Raw genomic sequence first — 24,224 nt, 5'->3', positions numbered from 1 at the left:
TACGTATAGAGATAGAGCAAGAGTAAGAGAGAACGATATATAGCGCCTAGGTTTAGAGTAGGAATGGACCGAAATAAATCAAAAAGTAGGAGGGTGGGGGAGGGCGTTATATCATTGTGTACATCGAGGTCGGAAGACTGTTTGACCAGTAGAGAGAGAAAGATAGAGAGGGGGGGAGAAGAACAACGAAGATAACTGGAGCAGTAGGAGGAAAAAGGTGAACATCTACTTCGAGAGCCACTTTAGACGAGGAGGCTGTGAAGGAAGATGCAGATGGAGCTGGTGAGGAGGACTGTCAGTCGGCTAGTGCTGTCTGGATCCCCGTAGCTATCAGTGCCGCTGTCGTTAATCTCGGTGTTATCGTTTTCGCCCGTGCTGGGGGCGGCAGGAAGAAACCCGGGGAGAGGCTCCGGTTCTATCAGTAGATTCTTCTCAGCTACACACATCCCCTGTTCACACTTGCTGTAACCGTAGGGACAGGCGGAGCAGGCCTTTCCGATCTTGAATGGGGCGTCTGTCTCGTTATTAGCCCTGTAGAGTGAAGTGATAGTGCCTAATGAAAGAGCATTTAGTTGAATCAAACCGTGATCTTGGGTGTAGTTAAATCGACCCGCATAACTTTGAAACGATGGGAGGGAGAAAATGAGCGGACAGTTAGTGAGGGCTTTAACTTGGTACGCTGGTTTCCCAGCACCTAAGCGAATCACAGCTGCGAGAGAGAAATTTTAAGTGGAGCAAAATGAAACAGAAGAGGATTGCCTCTAAAAAGGAACACTTAAAAGAATGTTGAGAGGAGGAGTCAGTAAAGCTACATAAAAGTCTACTCTTCTATGGATAAAAGTTTAGCACGAACCCGCAACCTTTGATATTCATGAGAATTTGGCTTTAATGCATGAAGCGTGATTAACTGATTCCTTTTTATGGACCTTAGTGCCTTTGTAGTAATGTAACTGGCAAAGGAAAAAGAGGTCGCTGGTTACGATTTCACAGGTTCGTACGAATTAAGAACGCAGTAAAATCCTAGACTTGGATCTGTTTTCAATTACACAACTAATAATAAATCAGGTCTACGGTCCCATTAAGCGACTCTAAGTACTTGTTTCGAAGCGAATCCAGAGTCTTCTTTTTTCATCTATTAAGTTTTAAATAACTAGGTAAAACTCATCAAAACATATGATTGAGTGAAATCTTTTAAGTAAATGAAGTGATACTCCGTCACTAAGGGAAACATGTATTCAAGGTAATGTCAGCCTTATCTAAATTTATTCAAACTATCGTCACTTTCAACGAATCAACTTTCAATCAGATAGATACTCAGCTTCAATCAGAAAGACACTAACGAATAGTCAAATAGTTACTTTTCGAGTCTCATAAGGAAGTCAGATAGCTTCCTACCTTACTCAACTTAACTCCCTCTTGATTCAAGGTATTTTTTCGCTAAAGAACCAAACAAACTGAATGGATGAGCATACCTCGAGTTGTAGATGCACACCATGATGGATTTAGTCCCACAGACCTTCAGTGAGCAGCCGACCTGGGATGCGTTCGACCAGACAACCTGAGCAAAATAAGAAAGCATGCTATGCATAAAATTTTCATCTCCAATACAATGTCCGACAATGAAAAAAAGACCTCTTCAGTAAGTTGATTTTTTGCGACTTTGAGAGAGGTGTTATCAGGGTCGGAGACAGGATGCATCTGTCGAGATGGCCCTTTTTTGCGCTGTAGTGTCTCATCATTTATATGCATGGTCAAAAAGAAGAACCTTTTTTGGGGAAAGCACAAAATGGTATGATACCACTTACTACCTTGCCAAATTGGACCTTTTTGTTCGTATGTTTTCGTACCTTGTGGAGTGTGGAGGAGTTGAAATAATTGGTGCCTTCACCATGAGTCAGGATTATGTTAATCACCTTGTCTATGCTTGAGTTTTTCAGTAGCCCACCGTTTTTCGGTTGAAAAAGTGGGCATTATTCATTGCTCCTACCTCCTCCTTTACTAGTAGAAGGGAACTGTGAAGTAAGTTCCTTCAGCTAAAATCAGGCGAGGTGATTTGCCTGTTAGCCCCCTAGTCATTAGGTAAATCTACCTGAGAGGCATGTTTCGAACTATTTGTTAGCCAATGCCTTGAAAAAGATTCTCAAACCCACTCCAGGGTAATTAAATTGTCTTCTTTAAAGCTTTTATTCAGAAATATTTAACACTCAGGATAGCAGTCTGTAATCGAAGTAGACCTTAACAAATAAAGTGACACATTCTAATCGATCTCCTAACGTCAACCCCCGTTCATTCATCCAGTCACAAAATTTAAACAACCCGCCCAAAAAAACCTGACTTGATGAGAATGTTTACTTCAAAGGAGTGTTGAAAAACTGCCGCACACTCTGAAGTTCCCAAAGCAAGTTATTAAACTTCCATATGCATGATATAAATTAACTTTGGGAAAAAGCAAGCGAACAAGCATGTTCACTTGTGCCACAAGGGCAATCATGACCTTCAAATGCCTTTGTCACACTGATGCGAGCGTCGCAAATAATGTAAACATCAAATAGAGCGTAGAATGTCTCACAGAAATCAAAAATTAATTACTACTGGCATCTCTCACTCGAACGAAGTACGGCCTACGAAATAAAATCGGATACGAAACACCCTAAGAGCAATCCGTTCTTTCACAAATCAAATCACCAATATGCAAAAAAATCATATCTTATGCGAAGAGAATTTTGTAAATGAAAAACGGCGCTTGAAGAACTCTAACTGAATCGGCCAATCAGACCTGAGGATTTGATCGAGACTAACGGGTCTTCTTCGTTCTGCCAATAAAAATCGAAAGTTTGAAGATACTTTATCGTAATCCTTGTTTTCCATCGATTTGCCGATTTACTATGCATAGCCTGGTAAGGGATAGACAACAATGCCAACGGTCAGCAGTAGCTGAAATAAAGAAGAGGTGGTTACCTGCCACCAGGCATCGCAAGGATGGCCAGGACATCCACTATCGGGGTAGTAGTAGGAGCGTTGGGATCCCCACTGGTCAATGATGGAGGTCTGGATGTCCTCCGGGTAGCCGTCCTGCAGAGGCGGGGGGTAGGGCGCGGAGCCGAGATTGGCACCGAGATCGCGGAGCTCCGTTTGAGAACGTACCGCCTCCACAGATTTGGGACACTTCTCTACCACCAAGGCTGCAATCCTCTCCAGATTCACACTCCATGTCTATCACACAAATAAAATTTCACTAGCTGTGAAATAGCACTTCTGGAAGCTCCAATTTTCCGTACACGATCTCAAAGGCCACAGGCAAGACCAGGCAACAAAAAACGCGCTCAAATTTTTACTCATTGGGTCGGGATTCTGCAGTAATCTGTGGAATGGGAGCTCCGAAATCAAGCAACATAAAACTATGCAACGTAGTGTACTTGTGTCTGCATTTCGGGATGTTGGAAGCTACCTATCCTACAAAAAGAGACCGTTTCTGTAGTTGGTAAGGGTACGATTCGAAATAAATTTGAGACTGCACTCCCTCCCTTTGGAAGGTGCTCCACAATTTATGGCATCGTTACGCACAGGGTTTATTGCCCTCTCTTGGATCAAAACGATTCTACGAAATACCTCGGAAAGGTTTGTGCCAGGGTGCAGATTCTAACTATTCTGACGCCATCATACTCCACTCGGACACATTTCACAGCAGCATGAAGGGTGTGCTAGGCCCTTAGCGTTTTGAGATCTCGCATCCCCACCATTGTTCAGTGAAGTGTGGTCCTGTCTGACCACTGACTAATATCTCCAACCGTCTAACCCCAAGCGCAGTAGCTAAACTACCTCCACCTCAGATACAACTTGACCTTAATTTTTTTTACCTTTTCTGCAGTTTGCTAGGCTATTTACCATTCACCCGACTTTTATGACCTTCTGTACCGTCAAAATTGGCTCTAAGTAGGCCCCCACGACCACTGCCATTCCTAGCGGATGCCACCGATTGCTCGCCTGATGCAACTTTGCACAGGATTAATATTTTGACAAGAAAAAGAACGCCTATTTAGATTTAAGTGGGAAAACAATATTAACAACAACAACATCTGGATGTATCCAAAATTGAAGGTGCAGTTGGGGCTTAAATTCGGCTTATTTACTGCTGTCAGATTCGCACACTAGCCAGCACTTAACTTAGTCGTTGAATGGCCATAGTAAAGTAGTGGGTAATGGTCGGTGTGTGCCACTTGATTGACGTCTACTTGGCTGATGTTTACGTGAGTGGTTTATGCCTGCACTCGAATACAGTATGGGAATAAGGCAGGGGAAGAAAACTGACCATTTTCATCATATCTGCTGCCTGTGTCAAACTGCGATACTGTTGGTGTCTAGTCAGGATACGCATAACGTCCGGTTTCTCCGCTCGTACACATCCGACTACAAGTCCCACTACCAGCCCAAAGATGAGAGCGACCTGAAATCGGCCTTGGTCCACCATCACTACTCCAAAAGCAGTGCCAAATTTACCAACTAAAACAGAAGTTGGTTAGTGAAAACTCGAATCAAAAAATTAACAAATGAAAGGGAAAAAGAAGACTACTTTCTTTTTCGAAATTCTAAGATGAAGATGGATGGGTGGTGTGAAAGAAGAGACTAGATTAATTGTAAAATGAAAAGGCTACAGGCAGGAGGCCTAAACGAAGCACTCACCGGTTAGTAAGAGGACGAGAAACAAACAGAGTGTATACGATGCAGCTGGATAGATTTGTATCTCGTACAAGCCATGCGTACACCACGAAATCCTCATCGCGGATTGGTCAGATGGCACATTGTAGTTCTACGTCCCTCCTCCACCCCCTCCCCTCCTCTCGGCTTCTCATTGGCTACCTTGTGGGTAGAAAATCCACGGATTTTGAAGCACATGCACCTGAAAATCCCGATGCTAGGATTGTGTGGAAATGTGATAAGAAAAAAGAAGAATGCATCCAACATGCCGTAGTTGTAAATGGCGTAGAGACCCTAATCTGCGTGATTATCAAGAAGGAATTCTGAAAATGATTTTAGACAGTATTTTTACCTCATTCCTCACCAAGTTATGTATCGCAAACAGATAAGCGAAGTTTCAAACAGTGTTGGTGGTCACGCTTTTTCGCCTCTTGTCCAAATGATGGCGTTTGAGAACAAGGCAACACTTCTGGCTGTGGTGCTGACTGACCTCTGAGACAGACCCTGGTAGTGGATGTGTTGATCACGAAGGTCAAATGAAGTTTTACGCTTTTATGGCTATTAGGAGCACTGGGAGGAACTTCAACTTATCAATTACCAAATCTACCAGGGCAGCCGGCTTCATTTACTAAGCCCGGCCACCTATATGAACACGAGCATCATGTGACCTACTATTACAATGGGAAAACCGATAGGCACCACTATGGTGACTTTTTTCAGGACTAAGCCAGTCATTCCTGTGCATTTGCGTTTCCTGAGTGGCTTAAGTTTCACTACAGGCATCATTCTTTAGTTCCTGGTGCAAATTCTTGCTAAAGCTTTGCTGATATGCCTTACAAATCTTTACCTGATACTTACAAAGGCTTTTATTCTTTCGAAAGTAGCTTTAAATTGACCGTACTTCCCTATTTATCCAGGTTTGCACATGGAGGAAGTACTTTCGCATTCTTTCGTTTGCGCTTCCTTAGTACCATTTGGAACTGCCACTTTGAAGGCGTGAGGCGAACGGCTCCAGCGCAGTGTGATGAGCGTGGGCCAGCTTTCAAACTGTCATTTTTTGAGCAAACTTCTATGGATAAGCCACTCTTTCACCGATCATCCTGTCAGCCCAGTCACTTCGATAATTACTGCAATTTTCATGCTCTTCCTCTCACAAGGGAGGAAAATGGCGCCATAACTTTGTTTCAAGTTTGCAAATGATTTTCTGGTCTCTTTTAGATTTAGTCGCATGTAATTTGCGAAATGGGCAAGTAATTGTGTCCAAGCCAACAAACATTCCTGTAAATTTATTTGATGGTAAATAATCCAAGGAATGGAGATTACTTCTTGATAATTTACATTTGATTGCTGTATGGATGAGTCACGAATAGTAGCTCAGAGTTCAAAGTAGAAATCAAAATAAAAAACAAAATCTTGCATATGAATAATAGGTGGGCATTCTACAAAGGAGCTTGGGAAAATTCGAGGCGCAGTTTCACCATCAATCCGGAATAATAAAATTTGCATCATGTTAAGTGAATCGAGGGGTTAAATGTTAACGTGTGGAGTCGCAAGTCTTTTTTGTAGACGGTGAAACACTCAAAAACTGGGACTGAATAGGTATTGTTGACGTAGAGAAGGGTTAACGGGACTGCTGGCGTGGTCCTGAGGACAGACTTTCCAGTAAAAGTACAAAAGTGGAGCCTTAAGTACCTGCGAAAAGAAAACGGAGGCTTAAATAATTAAATAAAACATTTCATAGCCCCTCTCTTCCTTCTGAGTGTCGTCCCTGACGCTCCCCACAAACCGGCCATGTCAGTCATCAAACTTCCATGCGAGTGAGGAGATACTTGACCTCAAAGTCACTGACCCCCCTTGACAATTCCACTGCATGTGGAGTATCGGCCTATTTGGGAGCTGTATTTGGGGGAAGGAATGTGCTGGCCAGCACATATGTCTATCGCTAGTTGTAAGCAGAATCACATAACAAAGGAGAGGACTTAACATGCTTCAGTGGAAACACGTTGTTTTCACTTCAGAGCTATTCAGCCATATTCATCCGCGTTCTATCCACCTAGGCGGAGGTGGAGGAGGTGTCATTGGTTCACTTCAGTAACATCTCCGTACAAGTACGGTAAACAACTTCATGAAGAACTTTTCCAGATGGTTCACGGGTATTATCGCGTCAAATGCTAACTGCACTCCTGCAGAACAGAGGAATGGGATTGTTGCCGTCATTTTCGGCCCTTCCGCCAGGGTTCGTAATAAATTCGCTTACCCCCAGCGTTGGTACTTCTTCCGCTACGCTAAGCTTTATCACTCAGCAGCAGAAAACATGGTATTTATCCTTTAAAATCGGATTCGCTTTCCTCTGTTACTATTGTAACGTTCCGAGACTTGCCTAAAGAAGAAAGAAGATATGATACTGGGGCAGAACAAGTTTAGCTGACGCACAGAAGGGAGTTGCTGACATAGCCTAAAAGACATGCTCCTTAGCATAATTCCACAAAATTGGGGTTTTAAGTGTAATTAAAGACGAAACAAGGAGTAAAGCAAACAAATGAAGTACGACAGTCGAGACTCACGCAATTGCCAGACTACAGCATCCTCGTTACCGAGACATACTTACAGTGACGGATTTACGAGCTGTCAGAAAGCGCTTTATTGCCACTCTCTGGATGAAGTAAGGAATACGGGCATATCGTAGATCTGTGCTTCGCCCCTCCTTTGGTCAGCTCAAACGAATCCAAGCCCTCAGTTGAAGGGTTCACCCAACACCAGGTGAGAGGGAACTGTGGGGGTACAAATGCGGGGCACACCTACTGGCGCGGTCATACACAAAGGCTTTCAGCCTGTCGCCTACTTCTCCTGTTAGCATCTTCGGCAAAAAAATCAGATTTTGCCTCGTTTAGCATCTTCTTATTCCCCTTTTCCTGAAGTTACACATTAAGGTGGTGATTATGAATCCTCTAAGTGATAAAGCTTCCCTCCGATTTTTTGAAACCTCCGGACTGGCAGAAATTTTCAACTCATTTTTTTCGAGAATGCACCTCTGAAAAATGACTTTCTTCCTAGCTATTCTAATTGGAGACGCCTTCTGGGTCTTTGAAGCCCTTTTTTGTTCCAAGCATATCCCGTCGGTGGAAAGATGGCTTGTGAATCTTGTGTGAAAGGGTTTACTGAAGACTTTTCTACGCAATTCTAAGAAACATTAAAACGAATATAGATGAGATCGCCTTCTAATAGGCGTTGTTACTCCAAATTAGCATTTATGAGAGCTTTTCCATTAAAACTAGGGTTTCGATCTTACCATCATCGAGGGACGTGCCTACGACGTTACCACACGGAGAGTGACATGCTGCGCACTGTCTGTCAAGTGGGCAGTCGACGGTAGCTGGAGGTGCATGAAATAGTTTGCAATGATCACGTTTTTTGAGAAGGACACCTATAACTAGATGATATTTACTTACTTTTGCGCAATTTATGATGACGAAACCCTCTACGGCTTAACAGTAAGATATTTGAGTGGCATGGACATTTTCATGACTGCCCAACTTGTATTTTGGTGACGACCCCATTTACCGAGACTCCCAGCTTGCATTAGTCATCCTGAACGCCTGATCAGCCTTCCATACTCTGAGGCGAATTCTAAGGCTAGTCTTTCTGCATGAACAGTGGACCCCACCGCCGACAAACACGGACACTTCCGATTTCGAAAGGTTAGCAAACACTGGTTACCAAGAGAGCTTCCTATTTTTGACCCAGCACAGAAAATCGGAATGTGGGAGTGAGGTCGAAAGACCGTTTTGTCATAAAGTGTTAGATCTACCTTGATTGTACCATTACGTGTATTGAAGCTTAGGTATGGCTACCGAACTCCCGACATCAAAATGAGCGCCGAAACTTTGACCTAATGAAGAAGTTATCCTCCGGTGATTTCACTGTAATGGGAGATCTTTATATATCCATGCCTTCCAGTTGTCAGTTTAGAGTTGGAACAGTTGGGCAAATGTGATGGGAGGCTCTGATTTCTTTTGTAAAATCCAAAGTCCCCACTTATCTTGAATTATCCTCGTATTCTAAAGCAGCGGCCTGCTTTCATTTTCTTCCAATCAGAATCGGTCTGGGCACCTAAATTGGTGCCAAAGGCCTGACAACTTAAGGATATTTTGTGTAGGATTGCTGACAAGGAGTGGATGAAGGAAGACGAGGTAGAGATGACTTTTTTACATGGGTCAGTAGATCAACTTATTTCCCTTTTATGCCCATTGTCAGAATCTGCAAAGTGAAGTGGATCCTCCAAACCGATCTTGGGTTGGTACCAATACCACACCACTACCGATCGTGGTGCAAGTCTTAACATTCTAATTTCCCCATTTAATTTCTTCGTCTCCATGTTATGAATGGTGTTTTTCTTTAGATTTCTTTCTCCTTCACTCCATCAATGCCCATGCTTACGCGACCGGAGAAAGCAATTGCCAGTGTCGAGAGTCAGATTATAAATTAAATGTTGGAATCCGTATGTTCAATCTTTAAAAGATAAATTAGGTGTTCCACCTTCATAACTCTCTGTCTTCGTCGTCCATTCCTAAAATGCAAAGTGCTTCCCCCGTGACTGGGCTCGTCGGAAGCTAAATGCCATCTTCAAAGGGCATAATTCTACACTTTACAATTGACGTTTTATTTTAAAATGTCTTAAACAAACACGCAGATGAAAGGTAAGGATGAATGTTTGCAGGTTGTCAAAACCAACTAAAGACCAGTCGTTAGGAGCGAAGTCAGCTTGACAGTTGAAATAGCTTTCCCACACATTGATGCTAACTGGCAGCGTTGATGGAAATAATAGCAGAATGTGCAGGCCGTCATGGACCTCCATCGCTACTCCTAAAGAAAGTCGTTTTAAGAAAAGAATCTTATAACAAAAATGGAGTTTATGATAGATCAGTGAGGATGAGGTTTCGCGTGTATTTCTCCTTGCAACTTTGTTACCACTTAAGAGCTGCCCACCCATACCTACCTGGGTTTCACCCACCTACTAGAGAGGTAAAGGTGGCACTGCGTGTTCACCTAATTGACACCTTCACACAAGCACGGTAGACACTCCCGAAATGAAATTTTCCTAGTGGTTAACGGATAGTGAGCTTCAAATACTACTAGCATTTCTGCAAAATACGGAATTGGAATGATTGCCGAAGGCAGATGACATTTTCAGACCTTCCACCTACTTCCATTTACAGCACATGCACTTCTTCCGCCAAGTTGAAGTCCCGAATTCGGTAATAGAAATAGGAATAGCTATCCTTCGAGGTCGGGTTCGCCTTCTGCCTCCACTAATTTGGCACCCCGAGACTTCCCTAAAGACTGGAAAAGACATATTACTCGGACAGAATACGTTTTGTCGGCGTACAGCATGAACTGAAGCTGATGGCATGGCTCGGAGACTAGGTGGCCTAATGAAAGTTTAGTGGTGGAGCCCCTAAGTGGCATTTTACCAAAACCGAGAGTTAAACGAACAACCGACGTATTACACCTACATTTTTGTCACCAAAGAAATTGACGTTTCAGAGGCTCTGGACGGGAGTATCGCCTTGCACAACTCACTTCCAAAGCGTTGGTACATCGAGGTAGTTCGCACAAAAAATATAATTAGTTTCAAGCAAATATAGAATTATATTTCTTCTTCTGCCTATTTACTTTGCCCAATTCTACGACCCAGTTTTCGTGCCCAGTTTGGCAGCTCTTGTATCAACACGAGCAGCACATGCACTGCCCAATTTTTCATAAAATGCCCATGCAAAAACTCTTTACTTGAACCCCTTCTCAGACTTGATTAATTTAAATTAAATTCCCTAATGGTTCTGCAAAATTTTTAGTCAAAATTAAAATGGTATAACGGTTTTATTTCATTCGTTTGTACATTCTAGTTACCACTTCAACGAACATGCAAAAGAAGTTATTGTGTTTAAACAGAGTGTATCATTTAAATGCAAGCGTATTTTACTGATAATTGCGTATTATGGTAGCAACACCCCAGATCTTTCCCATATTTCATAACTAATCAAATTAGTGTGGCAGAAAATATGCTACTAACTTACAGGAGGTTTGGGCGGTTATTAGCATGGCCCCAGGACCTTACCGCCGAGTGGGATTATTGTAAAACAAGTTGATTGTTTGCTTAACTTCTGTTTTGGTTACATAGGCGCTGAGGGCATCTGGGACATTCCAGTAGCCTCTCAACCCATCTGTACGTCGGCAAAACACATTCGGTCTGAGCAATATGTCTTTTCTCGTCTTAAGGGAAGTCTCGGGGCGCTACATTTGTGGAAGCGGAGAGCGAACCCGACCTCAAATGATAGCTATTTCAATTTCTACTACTGAATTCGAAACCTCAACTTGGCGGAAGAGGTACATATGCTGTAGATGGAAGCAGGTGGAAGGTCTGAAAATGTCATCTGCCTTTGGCAACTACCCCGCTCCCGTGGTCTGCGCTAAAGCTTTTAATATCCGAGGCTATGCTGGCTGTGGCCGCGAACCATCTGGAGAAGTTTGTTACTGAGCTATCTACTGTACTTGTTTGAAGATGTAAATTAAGTAAACGCGTGATGCTCCCTCCTCCTCTCTACTGGCTGGATAGAATCAAAGTTGATGTAGCTGGACAGCACTGAGGTGAAACCGAAGTGGCAAGGAGGAATAGACGCGAAAACTTATCCCCACGTAACTATGTTCAACCCTTTTTTTTGTTGCATGACACTGTTTTTTGGCCAGTATTTTACGACTAGCGGTGGACATGCGTGGTGGCCAGCACATTCCCTTTTCCTCGAATTTAGACCCTAAACAGAACAAAACTTCAAATCCAGTGACGTGGCCAGGAGGCATCAGTGACGTTGAAGTCAAATATCTTCTCTGATGCATGCAAATTCGATGACTGGCACGGTTGGTTAATGGGTGTTTTCCTTACAGCGCCGATTACGTTGTGATGGCCAGTGCAGGAGGTGGACCAAAGGAGGCGTCGTAGACGAAGTTACAAAGAAGAGAAGGGGCTATGAAATACTTTAATTATTTGTTCAACACTTCGGTTTTGGTTACGTCGATACTGAAGGGTGTGGCCACTGTACTTTTTCTGGGCGGCTTATATTCCAGACTATGCCAGTAGCCCCAGCCCCTCTGTACGTCGGTAGTAAATACTCCCCCCCAGTGTTAAACCTTTTTTCGTCTTTAGGGAAGTTTCGAGTTGCCACATTACAACCCGCGAAGACAGTGGTATCCATGTAGTTAAAAAAATCATCTCACCACAAAAAGGCGGTGTAGATGGATTTAGCATTATTAATAAGAAACTTCGATAAAACTGTACCAACATTATTACGGAAAGTCGATAGGTTCAAAAAATAGTAGAACGTTTGTAAACTTTGAAGTAAAATGTAGCAAATCTGGTCACCATTGTTAGACTTATAAAATGACAAATATCTGCAGTGATTGACTACTTGGTAGCATGGACTGTAGTGCTATGATAGCTTGTTTAACTGGGCGCCTGATTGCGCGGACACTTAGGCCTCTGCAGCGTATACTTCCGCTCACCGCTAGGCTCTCCGGGTCCTGCTAATAGCCCCTCAGCTCTTCTGTACGTCGGTGATACATTTCCTGCCATTCTGTCGTAATTTCCTATGACATCAGGAAATACGCGGTTTGGTACAGTACGTTTAACTCCGCAGACTCTTATATTGCTGTGATTTGTACTTTCGTTTTTGCAATATGGACTTCCAACCCTTCCGTACGTTAGTGATAAATCCACGTACATATTAGTGCGGCTTAGCACCGGTGACGGCAGCAAGAGAACTGAACCAAATGGATAGCTAGTTCAATCTCTGTGAATGATTACTAACCCCAATATCATAGCAAAGCATCTGCTGCAGATAGCTGAACCGGCGGAAACTTACTACAAAGGCATTAAAACCCCTCGTACTTCAAGTGGATCCTCTGCTTTGGGCTAGGTCCAATAGTATCTACTTGTAGTTAAACTAAAGTAAAAAGCTATTATATGGCTCCAGACATCCTCATCTTTAATGTTTCTCTTGGGTAAAGGTTGTTACAAAAAACCCATCCAAGTGTGTGCTTCCCTAAAACAGTCGGCATGGCAAGGACGTGACACTCAGAAATCTCAAACAAACGTATTTGATGTATTAACATCCATAGGCGGCACCCTTAATACGGTTTTAATTCATTGGCTTCTGGATCTTGTTTTGTGGTTACTGGTAGTTCTTCCAAGTACTACTGACCACAGAGTGCACAGGTAATGCCATTTGAAGGAGAGGGGAATAAGTTGTAATACGATAGTGGTTTATCCCTCGGTACTAATGAGGCGCCACTGTTGTACATTGAATTAGCCCTCTTGTACCTCGCTGGGTGGGCTGGCCTTTCGGGCCATGCCAATAGCTCAGACACCTCTGCGTTAAACATACATTCTGCCCGAGTACATTCGCTTCCTTCGTCTTCAGGGAGTCTCAAGACGCTACAGGGTGGTGGTATAAAATAGGTTTTTTCGTAAGTATGGATTCAGGAGCTATTCATCCCAAGCACTTAACAACCTTGCCTGCAAGGTATGGTTAGACAGCCCTGTCCATAGCCTCTCGGACCCTTATGCATTAATCATAAGGCTTCTTACACATCGTTGATGAATATTATGACCTCAGGGAACGATCGCAGCGGCACACGTGGCATATATGTAGTGTAAATTTAGTTATATTTACAGTTCATTGAATGCATGGAAAGTTGTTGCATACATGTTTTATTACAATAATTTACAACCAACTTAGTTTGGTTTATCCAACGTAAGATTTGCAAATCAGTCAATTAGCACCGATAATTTATGCAACGATTTTTTGAATAAATTTGTAAAATGCAACATTGCTAAGTGTGCATCATCAATATAGCAAAATTTCGTTTACATATGGGAAAAAAACTTGTTAATCTGTGTTCATGTTCAAGAGCATTGTTTGACTATTTGGGTGGAGTTGTTCTAACGTCTTCTTTGCGGCCTTGCCCTTAATACTATTGTCTAATAGAATAACTGCGAACGGCTTAAAAGGGCTTAGTTTTTGTATTTATTTGACATCTTCATATGGTGTTAGAACTATCATTTAACTCCTCCCATCTTATCTGTCTATTGTTTGCCGCGGATTGTGTTCTTGTGCACAGAATTTTCTACTTCAAGTCATCATGTAGAATTATTATTTGGTTATTTAAGGTGTTATGGACTCATTGATTTGGGAAGATGCAAGCTTTACCAGCAGAAATAACGAAAGGTTTCGTAAAAATGACATTCTCCATTCTTTTCTTTGGGCAGCCTTTAATCTCATTGCCGCTCTATGGCTGTCGGCTTTTTTGTAAGATTCTGCCTTTATGATAGTTTAATTTACGGCAGGAATCCTGGTGTGGTTTTCTCGCACTATCCTCGTGTAAGCTTACAGTTCATAGTTTTCCAAGTAATAAGTGAGTTCAATCGTTACACTAATGACTTTACCGTAGCGGCGTTATTGCTGTGCCTCGTTCTTATTTCGGCTGCAAGACATCTCTATTACCTATGCATTGCACTGAACTTGTTTAAGTCGAAAAGGCGAAGAGGTAATGCTTTGGTATTTTGATGTAGTATATTTGGCTTACCAGAGGTCAAGTCATTGAACAGCGACTCTGTACGTGAGGGCCGATTCGGACCTACCGTTTTTTTAAAATCGGCTTGCACTTCGCCTTCCTTTGGCTCGTGCTTCTCCTCTCCAAACCTGTCCGTTAACAGGGTGACAAATCAGGCGCTGACCGAACATAGTAGAGCCTCGTGGTGTCCTGATAAATTCCCCACGATGCGTCCTTTTGGTGACGTCCCCTCACCCAACGTATCTGTTTGTAAGCTCTCCTGTCATTGTAGCACTTATTTCAGAGGCACATTTGTTCTAACTATGCGGCTTCTGCAGATTAGAAGCAATGAGGTGATTCCTCTTACCAATCATATGCAGGATATTATATTGTTGTTCTATAACACTATAGTGTAGCGCACGAGTTATTCTTAAAGGCTCCAAGGCTTAAGTCTAGAGCCAGGTCATTTATGGAAATTCTGAAGGAATGGAATTTTAATGGCATTGGGATAGACCAGAGCTCCATGCCACTGTTATGAAGACTGGATCATTGGAGGCTGAAAAGACGGAATCATTAATCTTACTAGGATTAGTTATGTCCCATTTCCTGGATTTCACCATGTGTTCTAAGTTGAATCAATTGCTCCTTTTAGCGCCGACTCAGACTATGGCAGGTGCCTCAGCCATGGCAGCCTCTGCTGTTGCCTTCAATCTTTCCGTCCGGTCGGATCAGAGTTGGACGTCGCCTCTGGCAACCGCGACGCCGCGTCGCACCTCACTGACCCGTTGGGGCACCTACTCACCCACCTCGCCCTCCGCTATAACTGTTCCGCTGCAGTATCAGCTCTCGCCCTCCCTTGGTTCTAGCAGTTGCTTGGACATCGGCAAAAACTTTGGCAAGAGCATTAACTCTGTTTCCAGTGATCGCAAAGATGGCGATGTTAGTGGCAACCCCTATTCCTCTACTGAGACTGACGACGATGGCGGATTTGAGAGGTTGATGTGTCGGGGCCGAAAAGCTGTCGCCGCGCCAGAGAAAAGCGCCTCTGAAGTAGGAAGACTCAGTTGTTTTTTTGCTTTGAACTTCATGGATTGTTTTGATAGTTTTATACCAAGCGATAGGGTACTAATTACGCATGTTGAACAGTGTGGGAGGGTGCCAATAATGCCATGAGTTATATCTGAAGTAGTAAAGCCTCCTACATAAAAGACTGTTACTGGTAATCTACAGAAGGGCTAGTAGATTATGTATGCATGTGCGGGCGGTCATGATGCCAAGACCGTAGCAGAACCTTAGAAGACTAAGGGATTCGGTTATTCAAACACGCACTTAATCAAATGTCGTTTCATTGATCTCTTAGTACTGGAAAGCCAACGGTGTGAGCGAGCTCGACCTGGACCGTTGGACAGTGGACATTCGCAGGGTGAGTGTATACTGTCTATCTTTCACCTCTACTCACGTCTCTTGGTCATTTTATGCTTATTTTACTGTTTTTTTCCGCAGTGGTTGCATGGAACTATCCTTCGTCGTGTTGTTGATGAAATTGCCTCAGTGAATGCGAAAATATCGAAACTTTCGGACGACGCAGCACTCATTGGATGTGAGTTTTTGACCTCTCTCCTCCATCTCGTGCTTCTTATATGCTTTTTCTTCCGTTTGCGTTTAGCAACCACATTGAATACACTGGAACAGTTGGCGAAGGGACGATATCAGCATATTGTCACGCTTCCAACGCTCATTCGATTTCTGGAACTTACCAAGGAGCAAAACTATCTCGTCTTTCGGTTGCAAGGTTGAGGCTTTAATGCACTTGGGTTTACTGCTTCAAATACTGGAGTAGGATTTATGATTGCAAAGAACTGCATAGGCGCTTTAATTTTGGCTTTGAAAAGTGTATAGTCATCCTTTTTGGTGAGACGGTCATTTAGCTATTCTAATAATATTTCTTCGGCTCATTTATATGGTTACTTTAGCTCAACCTAACTTCCCATGCTTTGCTGTAGAGCTGGCTCGAGGGAGTTGCCTTGGTGAATTTGGATGGGACGCTGGTTCTCGAAGCACCCTCTCCCCATGGAAGGACTACCTTCCTAATGACACGATGGTAAGTGTTAACGGTTTCATCTCGTTAATTGTATTGCACAGGCTGTTTGGGCATCACACTTCTATCCGATTTGCGTAGATCCTTCTACACATTTTCTCCACCTACATGGACAGTCTTCTTCCTCCGCATGCTAAATGTCTCTCGGGAGGCGTCTTTGGGCAACTGCACCTTGTTCGTAGCCCCGATAAGCCCGGTAAGACCAGTTAAGCGCCTCGTTTCCAACAATTCCGCCTTTTGCTTGCATCTCTGGTCTTGAGAGCAGGCTTTTTCTAGATCTAAAGTCCAAGTATAACGCTCAAATCTATGTGGCTACGATCCAGCCCCCATCGATCAAGATTGTCATTGATGGAATTATCTACACATTCCCACCGGTATGTCCTCCCATTTTAGCCCACGCCCTCTCATTGCGGGGTTTTCGGTTTTAGGGTCGATACAACTTCTTTCATGCGCTGCTTCTTTTTTTCCACTTCTACAAGTCTTTGGACGGTACAATAAGGTAATACATCTCTTCAAGCAGGATGAGCAACCAAATATCCGTGTCCCCTAGATCGATTTCTTTGGGCCCTTCTGGTCTGAATGTGGCCTGGATCTTCGAGAGACGGTAACCAGTTGAAACAATAACGGTGAAGCCGCTAAAGAAGCTAACAATAAGCACGTCGCACTCACATGTATGGATTTCGTATTAAAATATTGAGTATTTTACTCCTGAGCTACTGTTCTAGAAGGTTCCGGTTGGGTAGTGCTCTACTGGTTTAGATAACCGCTATCCAACGTTACAGTAAATTCCTCTTTGTTGAAGTGACAAGGCCACCTTCTGAGTTACACACAGTAAAGTACGCTTTCACGTGTCATAAAAACGAGCGTCAATGAGCCACACGCCTATATTCATCGAGCAAAAGTTTACGTATGACATTTGGATTCATCGTGGATGAATATCAAAGGAACTCTAAGCCTCACGCAGGTATGGTGCAAGCCTATCTCCTCTACATGCGCACTCTCCCAATACGGCACTTGAGGCAATTACAGAGGAAAGGGGTCTATATTAGTGTGTCATCAAATGTACACAAAACATCTTGAATCGGAAGCAAACCTTCCTCAGGTGTGGCTGCCTCTTGGGAACATGCTTCTGGGAAGGGGGCCTTTTCCACGTCCGTGGTCTGGGTCACGGTCTTCGGAGCAGTCTTCTTAGCAGGAATTGGAGGAGGGTCCTCCGAGTGAGCGCGTTTTTTCACCCTTCTTGAAAGAGCGGGTGTTTCGGCTTGTGTGGTTTCGTCCAGAAGGTTCGAAGGTTTGCTCATTTCTTGGAGTGGCGCCTCGCAGGTATCCGTGCCTGTCATCTCGACTCGTGTTAGTAAAACACAGTTATCAGGAATGGAGGTTGTGTTCGCAATTACTGGTTCTTGTGCTGGTTGGGCCTGTTCCTGCCATGCTTCTAAGCCAGTTGCACCATCATTCTCCTGCTGCATCGAAATAAGAGATTTGGAAGATTGTTCGGTTTGAGTGAATGAAGAAACAAGAGAGTTGCCATCACAAAGGCTTAATTTGGCAAACGGTGTGTCAGGGAGGGACTTGAATGTGTGTCTATAACACCGTTCTGCGTTAATCCGGACCAGGTAGTCGTTGTGTTTCAAGAGGACCCTTGATAGCTCGTGCAAAACGTTTGATCTTGGAAATAGGAATCCATAGTCTCGAGCAGCGCTCGCTGCGTTTAGGAAGGGTATGAGGAAGTGTGGTTTTACTATCACTTGTTCCGGTGGAGTCAGTTTATTTGGCTTACTAAGAAGGTTAACAAGACGTGTAGCGAGATAATGGAGTTCAGAGGATAAAGAGAGGAGAGCTTGCTTAAACTTATAGTCACAGAAGTTATTATCCGACCTGATTGAATGGTCCGTGATTTCGACCATTGACCGCGACAATATGAAGGAATGGTTGACGAAGAGGAGCTCTATCAGACGAATGGAGGCAGCAACACAACAAACGTGGAGCTCATAAATGCTCACGTCTTCTGCGCTAGTCATGAGCGATTGGGCCAAACTGCCTCTAGCTGCAAAAGATATGTCGAAGCAGACCTCGAAAATTATACGAGAAGTAAGTCGGAAAAGCGACGGAGATGCCACTTGTGCGGTTGCGTCAAGGAAAGAGGAAAGGCAACGATAAACAGCTAACTTGTAGGTTAGTGAGTCCTTAGATGGATGTGATCGAGCAAATTGTGAAGACCACTCAAGTTGATACACCAAGCTAGTCATGAGAGAGGGAGCAGAGGGTGAAATATTAACTCCACAGGACCGAACGACAACGCAAAATGAATGGAGGAGATGTTTTGCACACGCCATCAAGGCGGACGATGAATGACGAGGATCGCATATGTTTACAGAAAATATTGCACAAATGGCAAAGCATATATATGGTAGACAAATTGGGAGCACAGTAGTTGATCCATTTTCAAAAATACTCCTAAGGGTGCTAGAAAGAACGTATATCCTGCACAATGCCAGTTCGAGTTTATTTTTTACATTGATTTTGTCCATCGTGAGCAAACGAGGTAATATCTTCAATTTTGGATCTCGAACTGACATGAGAGGCTCTAGCACAGATATGTGGAAACCCGACGTTTTAAATGCACTGATAGCAGCATCCAAGAGTGTAGAAACTACTTGTTGAAGTGACAACTTGAATTTATCCATACGGTTTGTGGCAGTGTCGGCAAGCATTAGATGCGAGAAGCAAACACCCACATACTCCATTACGCGAATATCCAAGGAGTGCACTTTCTTGCATTTAATATCTGTATTCTTTTCCACAGATCCGCAGTACATTATATGGTAAATGCCTGCTTCACATATTCTCCAGAACCCACTTCCACGACGGCTGTCCGACTGTAGCACTTCAAGAACCTTCGCCCAGTTCCACCTTACCGAGCAACTGTGAGCTTTCAGGGACTTGAAAAACTTCACAAAGCGTTCCGGCAGATCCCGAACACTTGGACGGACCATGCGCACAACGAAAAGCTCGTGTACAAACAACCTTCAAAGGTGAATGTCTAAAACAAGCAATCGTAGTTATCATGCCTACAGAAATAGACTCAACCTTAAAACTGAGTAGCCAAAGCGGTAAGCACAATTTGCGACGAGTGGGTAAAGTTTTGTGATAAAGAGCTACGTTCCAATACAAGAAAAATCAAGTACGTATTTACACTACAAGTAAGTAAGGCAGTATAGTGAGCTGGTGGTCCATTTGTTCATGTGCATAAGGAATTATAATAATGTTCCGCTTAGCAAAGCACATCGCACGACTGTACTAATTCATAAAAAGACATGTCATGCCGTAACATACAATGATACAGAGTTGATATATCAATTGCCTTACATGGTTACTGGTGATGCATGAAAGTGTTGCACTAAAGTACGCACGGACAGTCAAAAGTGAGCCTGTCGTTACTGGCATGCTGTATTCCACACAGGGTTTTGCTCTATGGTGTTTACTCCTTGCCAATATTTGTAAAAATTTAAAGGGTGAACAATAATAAATAATTTCGTTGTCTTAATGCACGGAAGGCAATACGTACTTTTCCAAGTGTTAAGGTAATCAAGAATCTCTAGCAACAAGCCAAATACAACAGACGAAAACCTTTTCTTCCAAATTTTTGCAAGTCGCACTAAGAATTCGTGGTCTTGATAGTTCCAGTGCGAATTGTCATCTTACTATCCCGTATTAGTTTTAAGCACTTTTTTTCGGTTACCACTAAAGGTGTCCTTAGGGTGTTTATTCTGCGCTAAAATTTCTGCGTTACTTCATTTATGATGAAAACTTTATTCAATGATCATAAACCTACCTTCATTGATTTGGCGCTGTACGGGAAACATGGGTGTGCAGAAGTGCATATAACGCGCTGCGGTCGGATATTGGTTGTTTCAGAATACATTAAGGCATATTATGCATCGGTTGCGGCTGCAAAAGAGAGGTTTTGTTATTAATCCTATCACTCAATCTGTTGCGCACTCATTAATCTAGAAATAGTTTCCAAAAATGCAGTTGGTGACTAGTCACCTACATTGATAAAACGGGCTTATTTGTCCCTATTTCCAGTTAGGATTTAATGGACCATTTTGCCTAACATTTTGTAGTAGGGAAGCACTGCTTCGTTTGCATTGAATGGTGTGAAATTGCTTCTGTTAAATCTGATTCCCCACTTTTTTCTTGAATGGACTAAATTTCCGGTTTAAATTTCTCTAGAGTGTCGTCGCAGTCTTCACGGCACTCACAGACTTCGTGGGCCTTTAAGACGTGATCGCGACACTGGGCTGTGCATTCCAATTCTCTACCCCTCTATTACTTCGAAGTGTTGTACGTCCCCACCCCTTCGCGTTTCCAACTCCGCCGGTGCTACGCCAGTTCGTGGGGCAGAGTGCGAAATCAGATTTCGTTCTACCTACTCGCCTGAGCTGTCACGCCCCCCTTCTGCAAACAGTGCTGAGCTTAACAGCGGAGGAAAATTAGGTGATGTAGTTTCCGTCTTCTCCCCTCCTGGACCTCCCGCTTCACCTGTTCCCAGCCCTTCAGGTGAACCCTGCACCGGATCACCCTCTCCAGCCTCCACTGACCTCTTCAGTGCTCCCCCGGCACCCAACATTATTAGAGTCAAATTAAGAAAGCGCAGAAACGCCATCTGCAGTCAGACCCCCATGGCCAAGGGTCTTCGTGATTTTCTCGTCTCTTACATTGTTTCACATCTAACCGATTCTATGACTTCTTCGCTCAGTCTAACAGCAGCGGCGGCCGCTCATTCAATGATGGAAGACGATGGTAATGGTGAGGGGGGAGATTCTCCGCGTTTAGCAGCAGATTCGGATTTGTAAATATACTGTTTTTTCTTTCGCCTCAACGCACTTGCACGCAGGTTACAGTATTCTCCTCTACTTTGATTCTCTTGTATATGAACACATAAATACGTATGTTGTCAATGATATGCATGTCTCTCGAGCTTATTTTATCTTTTTTCTTCAGAACCCTGTGACGTGTTATTATCATAATTACTCTTGCTACTTCCCCTTTCTTTTTCCAAGAAAACAAGTAATGTGTTCACCATTGGCAGCCTCTATGTGCGCAGCTACAGCATCAACATCTTCCCCGCACTCTCCATCAGCTTTCAAGTGTGGCAAAAATAGAATTGCTTGAACCAAACCGTCTCCTTTTCCCTCCAACCCTCGCCCAGTGAACTGGCAGATCGAGAGAGGCGGTGAATGCCAGTAATGCTGTTTGTCCAAATTTAAATATCTACAATAGGCACGATTCGACTTGTGATTAAGCAAGGAGACGAGGTGAGGGTAGGAGAGGATAGGGCAGGAGTTCGAATAGGGACGTCGACACATTGGTCTCTGTTTTTCCTGTTTTTGTGTACAAAACGAATATCGGTAGAGGTAGGAGAGCGATAGGGATGAACATCGGCCTTACTAACAGAGGGCTGAGGATGCCCGTTTTGCGATTTTTGCGTTTTTCATGTGATTTGGTGAATGCGTGCGTGCTTTGTTATGGCTGGCAGTTTGGAGAAGACAATTAAAGGGGACAAATAAACGGAGAGTGGAGTGGTGAGGACATGCGCAAGGTTTGTTGTTTTTATTGTGGTAGTGGTGATAGTAGTAGTGGGTAAAAGTCGGTGGGATGGTGTAAAAATATCACCGGAAGAAATCTGCACGGTGTGGACACGCCTCACCCATAAATGGTAGCACGGATCTACAAAGAAGGAAGACTGATGGTGATCACACTTCGCTGAAAGCTTACCCACCTCAAGGTTGGGGGCACGCAAAATTGCCAAATTACCAAGTACGGCTAGTAGAATGGATCACGATTGATCTCGGCGGCCCATCCTTCAGCGTCATCCTCCTCGCCATCAGAAAGGCAGCGATTAAGGGTGTTCGGTGGGGTCGCCTGAAGAGGGGGAGACGATAACACCTCCTTCTCATCGACAGTGAACTTCCTGTTGCAATGACGACGTCGTCTTGCCGTTGTCGGTGGTTCTAATTTCAACGGCTTCTTTTTCTCCTCTACTCTCTGCTTCTCCTCCCTCTCCCTTGCGGTGGCGCGCTTCCGAGCCTTCCTAGTCTTCGTGGAAGCCGGCACATGACGCCACCCACCACCACCCGAGGAGGTGGCACCTGGCTTCGAAGGCGATGAACTCCAACTTTCCTCTGAAAAGGTGCTTCCCCCACCACTTCGTAAGTAGTCCATCTGATTGGGCAGTGAAGCTGCTGCTGCTGCCTTCAAGGAGCCAGCCTCTGCAAAAGCAGAATCGGAGCCTGCAACACTGGTAGCTTCAGTGGCGGTAATTGTCAGCTGCCGGGGCTCTGGTTCGTCCATTGGAAAGGGTAAGGTGGGTGTTGGTGGTGGCGTTGGCTTTCCAGGTATAACCAAGCACTTCTCGGAAGTATCCTTGGTAGTGGGAACTACGCTGAACTCCTCCTCCTCTTCAGGATGCTCCAGAGGAAAGTCACTCTCGCAGAGGAAGAGAGAGTCGCGTTTAGCAGCGAGCAGCTTCGGTGGTACACTGACTACTGGTGAATGCGGTCGCAGGTACGCCAGTGGGGTGGGTGTAATCAGACTGAATTGTGGCTGATGCTGCTGGCTACCCGCTAGAGTCAACTGCTGTTGTACACTTCGGGCCAAGCCAGTGTCATCCTTATATAAACAAAAACACAGTCAACACCACATATCACGGTAACAATTCACTCCACTTCTTTGATTACATTCGCCGGCAGTCAGTTTTCGGCCATCAATACATCAAAATTGCTGCCTCATTTTCAGCCAGCAAGACCGACAATGAATGCAATTCTCTTCACAGAAGTTCCATGACTATTCCTGTCAGCGTGCCAGTAAACACATTCATTCTGCATTGTTTCGCCCTCAATCTAACGGACAAGTGAAGAGACTTCGGTCTCCTATTCGAACGCGCATTATAGAAGTCACGAGAGCAGTGGGAGACTATCGATATTCTACAAGGTTTTTCTACTACAATATCGGACAACTCCAAGTTATTTCGTATAAAACCACCAATCACCAACTAAAGCACTGATTGGACACAAGTTTCGCTGGGTTAACGCAGCCATGGTCCAGAGGCCAATAAACGGACTAAAATGACGTACAGGAAGTCTTAAGGCGATTCAAAACAGACACTGGGCGCCTATAATCACGACTGTCGACCGGGACACAGCCGGTAGATAGCTGGGAAGATTTCACGCAGACATGGGAAAAGTCACATTCGACACCTCAGTCAGACATCGGAATCAATTGCGGCCACAATACACTGAGGAATCATCAGCTCAACATGTTACTCCACCCAGGGATATTCTCTCGGGGCACCTTCTACGTATCGCCTCCAACTACGAACCCTGCTTCACCAAATATCATGGAGAACCAGTTCCAGGTTGGTCCGTCCTGTGTACCAAGACGACGGTCCGGTAAGTGAGGGCGCAGAAAGAAGCAATTGCAAATTCATTCTAGAAATCGCTTTTGCCGACCTTTTCTGCGGCGAACGGTGCTAAGGATGTCTGCAGCCTCAACACCCTCCGCTTCAGTTTGCCAAAAGCTTCCCATTTATAACTAATTTCAGAACATTCTAGGGTGTCGTGCTCCCCTTCATTTCCTCCTGATTGACTCATGTCAAACGGCGATGAGATGCTCCCAATGCACTGATAATCACTCCAAGGACAAGGTCAGTCAGTTAATTTGGGCATGTGAGACTGAAACTACCGAAGGGCAGTGAGGCGGTTCCACTACCTAGTCGCCATGCGCGTGCACATGCCCTGTGTTGTGTGTTCCTTTGCTTGTCTAT

The 24,224-nt window shown here is 44.0% G+C and overlaps 5 protein-coding genes across 5 annotated transcripts in view; 2 read left to right on the top strand and 3 right to left on the bottom strand. All coding sequences in view use genetic code 11, as the record gives it.

Moving 5' to 3' along the window:
* Positions 1 to 242: 242 nt before the first annotated feature.
* EGR_07496 (Cysteine-rich secretory protein LCCL domain-containing) lies at positions 243 to 4,468 on the bottom strand (the record flags this gene model as incomplete). Its single annotated transcript, XM_024496745.1, has 4 exons — positions 243 to 531; positions 1,473 to 1,558; positions 2,959 to 3,213; positions 4,310 to 4,468. The coding sequence occupies 4 exons, from the start codon at positions 4,466 to 4,468 to the stop codon at positions 243 to 245; spliced, it is 789 nt and encodes a 262-aa protein (XP_024348816.1).
* An 8,750-nt stretch (positions 4,469 to 13,218) lies between these two features.
* EGR_07495 (Transmembrane protein 209) lies at positions 13,219 to 17,004 on the top strand (the record flags this gene model as incomplete). Its single annotated transcript, XM_024496744.1, has 14 exons — positions 13,219 to 13,273; positions 13,916 to 14,054; positions 14,093 to 14,160; positions 14,197 to 14,292; positions 14,335 to 14,568; positions 14,951 to 15,348; positions 15,659 to 15,721; positions 15,802 to 15,898; positions 15,965 to 16,090; positions 16,302 to 16,399; positions 16,478 to 16,592; positions 16,673 to 16,770; positions 16,825 to 16,895; positions 16,947 to 17,004. 14 exons carry the CDS (start codon positions 13,219 to 13,221, stop codon positions 17,002 to 17,004), a joined length of 1,716 nt encoding a protein of 571 aa, XP_024348815.1.
* A 432-nt stretch (positions 17,005 to 17,436) lies between these two features.
* On the bottom strand, positions 17,437 to 19,392 carry EGR_07494 (hypothetical protein; the record flags this gene model as incomplete). Its single annotated transcript, XM_024496743.1, has 1 exon — positions 17,437 to 19,392. The coding sequence occupies one exon, from the start codon at positions 19,390 to 19,392 to the stop codon at positions 17,437 to 17,439; it is 1,956 nt and encodes a 651-aa protein (XP_024348814.1).
* A 386-nt stretch (positions 19,393 to 19,778) lies between these two features.
* On the top strand, positions 19,779 to 21,255 carry EGR_07493 (hypothetical protein; the record flags this gene model as incomplete). The annotated part of the gene is made up of 2 exons (XM_024496742.1): positions 19,779 to 19,821; positions 20,633 to 21,255. 2 exons carry the CDS (start codon positions 19,779 to 19,781, stop codon positions 21,253 to 21,255), a joined length of 666 nt encoding a protein of 221 aa, XP_024348813.1.
* Positions 21,256 to 22,225: 970 nt separating this feature from the next.
* Positions 22,226 to 24,224, bottom strand: part of EGR_07492 (Breast carcinoma-amplified sequence protein) — a gene marked incomplete at both ends in the record, with an annotated part of 21,466 nt that continues 19,467 nt past the window's right edge. Inside the window, one exon of the mRNA XM_024496741.1 lies at positions 22,226 to 23,071. Within this exon, the coding sequence (XP_024348812.1) occupies positions 22,226 to 23,071 (846 nt within the window). The remainder of the gene's footprint in view (positions 23,072 to 24,224) is intronic.

Source organism: Echinococcus granulosus (genome assembly GCF_000524195.1).
Source record: "Echinococcus granulosus chromosome Unknown EG_S00079, whole genome shotgun sequence".
In the NCBI taxonomy this organism is placed as follows: domain Eukaryota; kingdom Metazoa; phylum Platyhelminthes; class Cestoda; order Cyclophyllidea; family Taeniidae; genus Echinococcus; species Echinococcus granulosus.
The sequence above is the reverse complement of the archived record's forward strand: the minus strand, read 5'-3'. Positions and strand labels throughout refer to the sequence as shown.